Source organism: Triticum aestivum, chromosome 1A, assembly GCF_018294505.1.
Source record: "Triticum aestivum cultivar Chinese Spring chromosome 1A, IWGSC CS RefSeq v2.1, whole genome shotgun sequence".
NCBI lineage: Eukaryota > Viridiplantae > Streptophyta > Magnoliopsida > Poales > Poaceae > Triticum > Triticum aestivum.
Window position 1 is genome coordinate 250,930,905 of NC_057794.1, and position 11,274 is coordinate 250,942,178.

At 45.3% G+C, this 11,274-nt stretch overlaps 1 protein-coding gene across 1 annotated transcript; it reads right to left on the reverse strand.

Moving 5' to 3' along the window:
- Window positions 1–2,931: 2,931 nt before the first annotated feature.
- On the reverse strand, window positions 2,932–4,748 carry LOC123114369 (GDSL esterase/lipase At5g03610). The gene is made up of 5 exons (XM_044535849.1): window positions 4,558–4,748; window positions 4,250–4,468; window positions 3,859–4,127; window positions 3,480–3,756; window positions 2,932–3,381 (listed from the first exon to the last, which is right to left on the reverse strand). The coding sequence occupies exons 1-5, from the start codon at window positions 4,622–4,624 to the stop codon at window positions 3,143–3,145; spliced, it is 1,071 nt and encodes a 356-aa protein (XP_044391784.1). The 5' UTR covers window positions 4,625–4,748; the 3' UTR covers window positions 2,932–3,142.
- Window positions 4,749–11,274: the final 6,526 nt, after the last annotated feature.

The window sequence follows — 11,274 nt, forward strand, 5'->3', positions numbered from 1 at the left end:
ATAGCTTTGATGTGGTTTCATACCCGACAAATAATTTCTTCTTATGTTCTCCGCTAGTAGATAATAACTTTGGAGTGGTTCTTCATAGCACGTTGAGGGGTGGTTATATGATCCAATTATATTAGCATTGTTGAGAGATTGCACTAGCGAAAGTACGGACCCTAGGCCTCATTTTCAACCATTGCAATACCGTTTGTGCTCCGTTTTATCAATTGCTACCTTGCTGTTTTTTATTGTTCCTATTACAAAAAATCAATATCTACTATCATTACTGCGCTTTTATTACCATCTCTTCGCCGATTTAGTGCACCTATACAAATTACCATTGTATTTAGTGTGTTGGGGGCACAAGAGACTTTTTGTTATTTGGTTGCAGAGTTGTTTGAGAGAGACCATCTTTATCCTACGCCTCCCACGAATTGATAAACCTTAGGTCGTCCACTTGAGGGAAAATTACTATTGTCCTACAAAACTCTGCGCATGGAGGCCCAACACGAGTCTACAAGAACAAGTTGTGTAGTAGACATCACACACTAAGTGTTTGATGAAAATCCTCTAAGGTAAAAAAAACCCGTCTCTTAATTCTTTGTTGTGATAAATAAGTAGATAATATATTATTGTGTTATGAAGGAGTTTGTTTGAATCCTCTCCGTGGGATGATTTCTCGTCCGAAGAGGAATATGACATGGATGAAGAGGAAGAGATTGCTTTAATCCCGATGATGCACAAGAACAAGAGGCTGAAGTGTGGTGGTTCCATTTTCTACCGTAAGTGACTCGTAGGTTGAGGCAAGATAGGCACAATAGACTGATGCTCAACTATTTTGGTCAAAATCCGGTGTATCCAGAGCGATACTTTGGATGCCAGTTTAGGATGTCTCCAGATTTGTTCCTTCACATCGCCAACTGTGTGAAGCGGCATGATCGACTCTTTGAGAAGATTAGGAATCGCGCTGGAGATCTTGGACATAGCATTATCCAGAAGGTGATTGTGGTGTTGCGCATGATGGCATATTGTGTTTTGGAAGATTTAATTGATGATAACTTATTAATGGGAGAGCGCACTTGAATCTTGTGTGTCAAGAAATTTACAAAGGCAGTGGTTGAAATGTTCAGGCTAGAGTATTTGAGAGCACCAAATGCTCAAGAGGCTCAAAGGCTTTTGGAAATGAACAAAGCACGTGGGTTTCCAGATATGCTCGCCTCAATTGATTGCATGTATTGGAGGTAAAAGAACTATCCTGGCATGGACAATTCAACGGACATACGAAGGATGCCACCATCATTCTTGATGTCGTGGCCGACCAGGAGACATGGATATTTTGGGATGCCAGGGTCTTGCAACGACGTCGATGTGCTTCAATGATCACCACTCTTTTCACAACTAGCCAATGAGGAATCATCACTGGTGGCAAATAGCCGGACATACAACATGTGCTACTACCTTGCAGGCTACGTTTGTGAAGCCAATTTCAAGCCCCTAGGTAAGAAAGTCTTCATTTTCATAATTCTCAAGCGACTGCTAGGAAAGATGTGGATAGGGCTTTTGGGATTTTGCTATTCCAGTTTGCTATTATGCGCTGATCAACTAGGTTTTGGGATCAAGAGTCATTTGGTACATCATCACGGCCACCCTGATCACAGACAACAAGATCATTGAGAATGAGCGTGGAAGAAATTTGGGTTACGCCTTCTATGAATTAACGGGGCAGCCGGTTCGACACATAGACCGCATTCGACACTTTCTTGAAGTGTACTAAAATGTTCGAGATTCGGATCAACAAGATTATCTTCAAAGAGATCTCATCAAGGAGTGGTGGGCATGGAATGTGCAACAAAAGCACTAGTTTCATCTATAGGTTTCATGTATGTGTGATGATGAACTTTGTGTTATGTTGATGAACAATTTGTGTTGAATTTGATGTTGTGGATTGATGAACTATGTAATAATTAAGTACTATTTGTACTATATTTGTTTTGAATTCATTTGAGATGAGATTGATATTATTTGAGATGAGTTTGATATTGTTTATAGTTGAAGTACTCCAAATGAATTAAACGATAGTTTTTATGGTGCCCTATTTTGCATCTTCCTCTATGGCAAAAAAATATTCTGGTGCCCTATTTACATCACCTAGCACGGCAGAAAATTATCTGGTGCCCTATTTTACATGAGTTGGTATGGTAAAAAGAACTTTTGGTGCCCTAAAACCTTCTCTCTCCTGCCCTAAATCCTTTTTTGGATGCATGTATGGACGTATGTATGGCATGGCTGCATACAAGTATAAGATATATTTTACGTGATGTGTATGGCATGGCTGCATGCAAGTACAGTACAAGATAGAATTCTAGTCCATAGGCTATTATAGCACGTAGCATCTAGGAGAGGCCGATAGGACTTGGCTTACATGTCATGGCCGTTTTTACACGCTGATCGGCCCCTTGAGCGTAGCTGAGGTAGGTACATTGCCTAAAAAAATTGAGGTAGGTACAGTTAGTTAAAATTATGGTAAAATAACACTTGCCAAACATATCGGTGGTTTTGGCAAAATAGTGAAAAACAACGCTTTTGACAAACTGAGGTATTCATTGCCCTCATGTTGAAAAACTGAGGATGCGTTTGGTTAGGTGCAGTTGGTCAAAATTACTTTGCATCCAAACGCACCCTTAGTTAGGTGCAATTGGTCAAAATTACTGTAAAACAGCACTTGCCAAACGAATTGGTGTTTTTGGCAAAATAGAGGAAAACAACGCTTTTGACAAACCGAGGTAAAAACTGAGGTTTTGAATTACCACGGTTTTAGAAAAACAGTGCTGCCAATCTAGGCCTGAGGTTTTGAATTGCCACAGTTTTAGAAAAACAGTGCTGCCAAACTAGACCTTAGATGTTGATTTAGTTTTTTCCTATAAATTTGGTAAACATGTTTTGAACTAAAAAGAATAAAATTCACCTTACTGAAAGGAACGAAGGTAGTACAATAATATTTCAGAACAAAAGACTACGGGGCTCATTTGCATCAAGACCAACAAGTAGCGAATGATATGTTCATGTAATGACATGGAATCCAAGAGAACACCCAACCTAACTACGATATGCGTGCATACACACGCCCATGCATGTGTGCCTAAGATTAAGATGCGCCTTAGTGTTCCTTTGTTAGGAACTTGAGCATAGGCTTTTGCAGCTGCTTCATGACGGCCTCCCAGCCGGCCTGCGTAGGGTGCACGCTGTCCCAGTAGAAGTACTGGTCGGGGTTCTTGCATACGGTGTAAAGCCTCTCCGAGTTCTTACTCAGCTGCCCGCAGTACCCCTCGGGATCAAAGCTCTCGCAGCACGGCGTCAGCTTGTGCTCGAACCTCTTGGCCAGCCTCGAGCCTTTACCTGTTTTCGTGCACGCACATCAACATCACAGACGGATAGAGCAGTGATCATTCGAGGATGCAGTGATCAGAAATGTACTACTGGTACATAGTACATACCGGGGGCTGGATTGACGATGTTGGAGAAGGCGGTGGCGAGGTCGAGGATATGGACGTTCTTGGACTTGCGCAAATTTATGCTCAGGTGGCCGTTGTGGAGGTCCACGCCCATGTTGGCCCGCGAGTCGCAGACGGTGTAGTTGGTCGGCCTGGTGAGCCACGGCGTGCAGCCGACGGGGTGCAGCTGGTTCACCAGGATCTTCTTCACCCCGAGCTTCTGCAGCCGCTGCACGTTCGCCGTGATCTCGGTCGTCACCTTCCTGATGAGAGCGATCATCTGCCAGAGAAGAGAAAAAGTTCCTACCGTAGTTAGTAAGTTGCAGAACCAGACAGATTGACTGTGTGCGTCGTTCATCCAGAAAAGGAAAAACTGACGCACGTTGCCGACGTCGCTGGAGTTGATGCGCGAGTAGTCGTTGCCGGAGATGGCGACGAGCGCCACGGAGTCGGCGAGGTGCCATTTGGAGATGGTTCGATCCTTGATCAGCCTCTCGAAGTTGTCGATTTGCTTGGAGAGGGTCGTCAGGTTCTCCGGGACCTCGAACACGCCTGAGCCGCCGACGGCGAAGCTCATGCCGGACGGGTCACAGTAGTGCTTCACCATGCGCTTGTACGCCGGAGGGCCTACGAGGCGCCCTAACATCCTCGCTGCAGAGAACCACGATCAAGGTTTGCTGATTAGGATTCAGGGCGCATGCATGGCACTCATCAACGCACGCACGGTTCATTTTCAAATAAATTTATAGATACTGTTATAAGTATGTACGTACCGATGATATCGGGCTGAACCAAGTAATTGGAGAAGCGGCCGAGCGGGTTGCCACTTCGACTTCCATTAAAGGTGCCGTAGGGGTAGTGCCATTGACGCGACAAGGAGCTCCTGCAGCTCGTTCTGGGGAGGTTGCCGGTGTCCGCGAACGAATCGCCGAACATGAACATGGTGTACCAGTGGTAGCCGCCCAGAGGTCCTCGAGACTCCACGCCAGCGGCTATCCATGGGACCATCAACAACCACGATCGAAATGAGAAACAAGCATACTACAACGTCAACAATCCAAATCTAGTAATACACACGCACCATGCAAGGGGAGGAGGAGGAGGAGAGCGAGGCCGCAGACGCCGGGAAGAAACGCCGTGACCTTCATCTCCAGGAATGCGCGCGCGCGGAACGGCGCGATCAGGAGGTGAGTCCAGATGCCCGGGTGTTGCGTGTTCCACGCTCATTCATAGAGGGGAAATGGCGAGGCTACTTATAAGGATAATAATCCTAACTACCTAGCAAAAATCGTAACACACGCGTGATCCAGCCGAGACCCTGTTGCTTCCCGCGGTAAATTTGGCGCCGCACTTCTCGCTTTGCTGCGGCCGTCCACGAGCCGGCTAATCGATCTGCTTTCTAGTTCGCGAAGGAATATGCTTTCTACTAGTTTTTTTTGGCCGAAACATACTACTTTCTAGTTCTACCTGTACGTGATCGATCTTTGGTGAACAGCAGCAGCCACCATCTTTTTCTGGATAACCGAACAGCGTCACATACTCTTTTTTGGGGGAACAACAGCCTCACGTGCTGGAATGCATGCACGCGCTACCGCATTCGTCCATCAAAAGAACAAAATAAATATTTGAAGAAAAATTAGTCGTTTCAGCAATATGAGGATGGTTCAAATTAACAAATTTTGTTGCTCTTGCCCATACAACATGCAATAATTAATCTGAAGTACTCCTTCCGTCTTAAAATAAGTATCGCTGGCTTGAGTTAACCCGCACTCTTTGGAGATATACCAGTGCTCTCCCCCCTCTCCCTCTCGCGTCACCCCTCGCGCGACCGAGAGGGAACCCTAGCCACCGCTGCTGGGCCCCCTCCCTACTCTCCTCCCTCACCACCACCCGAGGGAGTGGTCCGGCGAAGCCCGGTCGTCACCGGCGGCGGTGGCAGGGTTCTTTCGTCTCCCCGCGCGGTGGCTTTGGCGCGGGATGCGGCGCTTGGCGGCGGGTGCGGCGGTGCATCAGTGCTAAGGTGCGGCGATGGTGTGGGCTGCTGGCGTAACAGGCCGCATGGTGGTGGCGCGCGCATGCAGGCCGGGGATGGCGTGGCAGCGGCGCTCAGATTTGGTCAGCACGTGGCGCTGGGCGTGGGCGCCCTTGGCTACGGGCGGCCGCTCTCTGTCATGGCGGTCTACTGGTGGGGTGGCGGCATTGCAGGGCAGCGCGTGAGGGCGGAGCGGCGGCTTCATGGCGGCGCGTCCAAATCCACCATGTCGTTGCTGGCTGCAGGGGGCCCTCTCGCCTTGGCGCGATGGTGAGGGGGCGGCATGGTGATAACCCACAAGTATATGGGATCGCAACAGTTTTCGAGAATAGAGTATTCAACCCAAATTTATTGATTCGACACAAAGGGAGTCAAAGAATATTCTCAAGTATTAACAGTTGAGTTGTCAATTCAACCGCACCTGAAAGACTTAATATATGCAGCAAAGTATTTTATAGAAAAGTAATATGAAAGTAACGGTAGCAATGGCAAAAGTAATAGTATTGGTTTTGTAGTGACAACGGAAAAGTAACTAAGCAAAGATCAATATGTGAAAAACTCATAAGTATTGGATCAGTGATGGATAATTATATCGGATGCGATTCCTCAAGCAACAGTTATAACATAGGGTGACACAAAACTAGCTCCAGTTCATCAATGTAATGTAGGCATGTATTCTAAATATAGTCATACGTACTTCTGAAAAAGAACTTGCATGGCATCTTTTGTCCTACCCTCCTGTTGCAGCGGGGTCCTATTGGAAACTAAGGGATATTAAGGCCTCCTTTTAATAGAGTACCGGAACAAAACATTGACACTTAGTGAATACATGAACTCCTCAAACTATAGTCATCACCGGGAATGGTCCTGATTATTGTCACTTGGGGGTTACCGGATCGTAACACATAGTAGGTGACTATTGACTTGCAAAATAGGATCAAGAACTCACATATATTCATGAAATCATAATAGGTTCAGATCTAAAATCATGGCACTCGGGCCCTAGTGACAAACATTAAGCATAGCAAAGTCATAGCAACATCAATCTCAGAACATAATAGATACTAAGGATCAAACCCTAACAGAACTAACTCGATTACATGATAAATCTCATCCAACCCATCACCGTCCAGTAAGCCTACGACGGAATTACTCACGCACGACGATGAGTATCATGAAATTGATGATGGAGGAAGGTTGATGATGACGGTGGCGACGAATTCCTCTCTCCGGGGCCCCGAACGGACTCCAGATCAGCCCTCCTGAGAGAGATTAGGGCTTGGTGGCGGCTCCGTATCGTAAAACGCGATGAATCCGTCTCCCTAATATTTTTCTTCCCGAACGTGAATATATAGAGTTGGAGTTGAGGTCGGTGGAGCATCAGGGGGCCCACGAGGCAGGGCGCGCGCCCCACCCTCATGGATAGGGTGTGGGCCCCTTGACGTTGATTCTTTGCCAGTATTTTTTTATATATTCCAGAAATATTCTCCGTGAAGTTTCAGGTCATTCCGAGAACTTTTATTTCTGCACAAAAATAGCACCATGGCAATTCTGCTGAAAACATCATCAGTCCGGGTTAGTTCCATTCAAATCATGCAAGTTAGAGTCCAAAACAAGGTCAAAAGTGTTTGGAAAGTAGATACGATGGAGATGTATCAACTCCCCTAAGCTTAAACCTTTGCTTGTCCTCAAGCAATTCAGTTGACAAACTGAAAGTGATAAAGAAAAACTTTTACAAACTCTGTTTGATCTCGTTGTTGTAAATATGTAAAGCCAGCGTTCAAGTTTTCAGCGAAGATTATGAACTAACCATATTCACAATAACATTTAGGTCTCATTTTTACTCATATCAATAGCATAATCAACTAGCGAGCAATAATAGTAAATCTCGGATGACAACACTTTCTCAAAACAATCATAATATGATATAACAAGATGGTATCTCGCTAGCTCTTTTTGAGACCGTAAAATATATATGCAGAGCACCTCTGAAGATTAAGGACTGACTAAACATTGTAATTCATGGTAAAAGAGATCTAGTCACAGTCATACTCAATGCAAACTAATAGTAATACATGCAAATGACAGGGGTGCTCTCCAACTGGTGCTTTTTAATAAAAGAATGATGACTCAACATAAAAATAAATAGATAGGCCCTTCTCAGAGGGAAGCAGTGATCTGTAGAGGTGCCAGAGCTCGATTTTTGAAATAGAGATAAATAATATTTTGAGTGGTATACTTTCATTGTCAACATAACAACCGAGAGATCTCGATATCTTCCATGCTATACACATTATAGGCGGTTCCCAAACAGAATGGTAAAGTTTATACTCCCCCACCACCAACAAACATCAATCCATGGCTTGTCTGAAACAACGGGTGCCTCCAACTAACAACAATCCTAGGGAGTTTTGTTTGCAATTATTTCAATTTAAGCATGGGACTGGGCATCCCGGTTACCGGCCATTTTCTCGTGAGTGAGGAGCGGAGTCCACTCCTCTTGAGAATAACCCACCTAGCATGGAAGATATAGACAACCCTAGTTGATACATGAGCTATTCGAGCATACAAAACAGAATTTCATTTGAAGGTTTAGAGTTTGGCACATACAAATTTACTTGGAACGACAGGTAGATACCGCATATAGGAAGGTATAGTGGACTCATATGGAATAACTTTTGGGGTTTATGGAAGTGGATGCACAAGTAGTATTCCCGCTTAGTACAAGTGAAGGCTAGAAAGAGACTGAGAAGCGACCAGCTAGAGAGCGGCAACAATCATGAACATGCATTGAAATTAACCAACACTGAGTGCAAGCATGATGTAACACCCTCGATGCGGCTATATCTCTCACGTGTCGAAGCACGACTTAGAGGCATAACCGCATTGAAAGCAATGTCGCAAGTGAGGTAATCTCCACACAACCCATGTAATACATAAGGGAAAGAGATACATAGTTGGCTTACAATCGCCACTTCACACAATTACATGAATAAAGCATTACAACATCCAAATACAATCAAGGTACAACTACGAAACCAAAATAAAAGAAGAACCCCAAATGCGACAAGGTCCCTGATCGACCCCAACTGGGCTCCACTACTGACAACTAGAACGAAACAACACAAAGGACAAGATCTTCATCGAGCTCCTCCTTGAGCTTGGTTGCGTCATCTGCACGATTCAACGACACCTGGAAGCTGGTTTTGAAGTAATCTGTGAGCCACGGGGACTCAGCAATCTCGCACCCTTGCAATCAAGACTATTTAAGCTTATGGGTAAGGTAAAGGTATGAGGTGGAGCTGCAGCAAGCGACTAGCATATAAGGTGGCTAACATACGCAAATGAGAGCGAGAAGAGAAGGCAAAGCACGGTCGATAAAAGTACGATCAAGAAGTGATCCTAGAACAACCTTAGTCAAGCATAACTCCAACACCGTGTTCACTTCCCGGACTCCGCCGAGAAGAGACCATCACGGTTACACACGCGGTTGATGCATTTTAATTAAGGTCAACTTTAGGTTGTCTACAACCGGACGTTAATAAATTCCCATCTGCCCATAACCGCGGGCACGACTTTTGAAAGTTCAAATCCCTGCAGGGGTGTCCCAACTTAGCCCATCACAAGCTCTCACGATCAACGAAGGATATTCCTTCTAGCGGGAAGACCCGATCAGACTCGAAATCCCGGTTACAAGACATTTCGACAAGGTAAAACTAAACCAGCAAAACCGCCCGAATGTGCCGAGAAATCCCGATAGGAGCTGCACATATCTCGTTCTCAGGGCACACTCAGATGAGACTAGCTACGAGTAAAACCAAACCTCAAGTTTCCCCGAGGTGGCCCCGCAGGCAGCTCGGTTCGGACCAACACTCAGAGGAGCACTGTCACGACCGGTTTTCCAATAAAAATATTTATTGAGAAACCAATCTTTTGAGTCCAGTATGAGAGAAATCCTCCTCACCGATAGACAAATTCTTGATACAATAAGCCAGTAGCATAAAATATATTACAGGATCGAACTACGGTTGCTCAACCAAATTATTACAAGCACGCCAATAAATATACATAATGGCGGACATGACACAGTGGTGTAGAGGCATACTACTGACTCGAGGATAGGGCGGTGGTGGAGAAACACAGCGGGGAGAGAGATACAAGTCTCTAAAACTGTCATCTCATCGAGCGTCGAGGTGAGGCTCGATGAATTTATTTGGTAGCGGAAGCGGATATAATACAGTGACCAAATCCAGGGTCGTACGAGACAGACTGGGACTCCTCTAGGCGTCGGACTCGCTATCAAATTCTTCATCCATGAGATCGCCTTCGTCAGCATCTGGCCAAATCAACAAGCCAGTGAGTACTTTGAAAGTACTCGCAAGACAGTTCGGACGTAAGATATAACAAATGCATGCATGAATGCGTCATGATTAATTCACCAATGTACATTCAAAAATTAGCATAATGAGGTAAGTAAAAGGGAAACGGCGGTAGTCCGCCTGAAATCCCACAAAACATAAATGAAGACCGATCGGGTGTCTGAAGCGACGCCTCGAAAGGTGAACAAATAAATATAAGAAAATGATGCCACAAATGGGCGTCTTAGCGACACCACATAAAGGGCTTTAAAAGAAATGCCACAGTCGGACGTCGGGGCGACATCACAGAAAGGGCTTTAAAAGAAATACCACAGTCGGGCGTCTTAGCGACACCACATAAAGGGATTTAAAAGAAATGCCACAGTCGGACGTCGGGGCGACATCACAGAAAGGGCTTTAAAAGAAATACCACAGTCGGGCGTCTTAGCGACACCACATAAAGGGCTTTAAAAGAAATGCCACAGTCGGACGTCGGGGCGACATCACAGAAAGGGCTTTAAAAGAAATACCACAGTCGGGCGTCTTAGCGACACCACATAAAGGGCTTTAAAAGGAATGCCACAGTCGGACGTCGGGGCGACATCACAGAAAGGGCTTTAAAAGAGATGCCACAGTCGGGCGTCTTAGCGACACCACATAAAGGGCTTTTATTCACAAGGAAATAGTGCTCATAATAAATATTCAATTCATGAGAATAAACGGGTTAGTCCATCCACAGGAATAATCATTTAACCGGACTTAGCACTCATGCGGTTCACCGGAGTCTCTGTCATCAAAACTGACATTTGGTCAAGATAAGTTAATATTAAACTTGGACATGGAATAGATGATTCGAAGGAATATATGACTCTGCAGAGTTTGTACAAAATTTTTCCCACAGCCAACGGATTTCCGTAGTCACGAAGGACTAGTTCCGTTTACGGTATTTCGGAAGAAAACACAGCTAATCAGTACACACCCATCCTACCTCTCGATGCTAGGAATCACCCTAGACATCGTCCAAGAAAAACTTTTGAGATGGGGAGATCACAATCTCGAATAGCATGGGATCAAATTTATATACGCGCGCTCTAAGGGGTGCCCCCCTCTCGGTCCCAACCGGAAACACCCATGCCCCCTGACCGGATGACTGGCTTTAATCCAGGGCCATGGAACCATCATCACGGCCTCGCCTTTTTGGTGTGTACCAGGAAAGCGGTTTACAACTTACTAAGCCATATTCCTTGCGGAAAACATGTGGTAGTACAAGGAAGGAAGAATGGAAGGAACTGGAATGATACGAGTTGACATTGAAGTCACATAGTCTGGCATAAGCCTGGCATGCTACAACACTGCCATCTTACCCATCCTCATGCCAACACATGGCCATGCATACTCACATCCATCC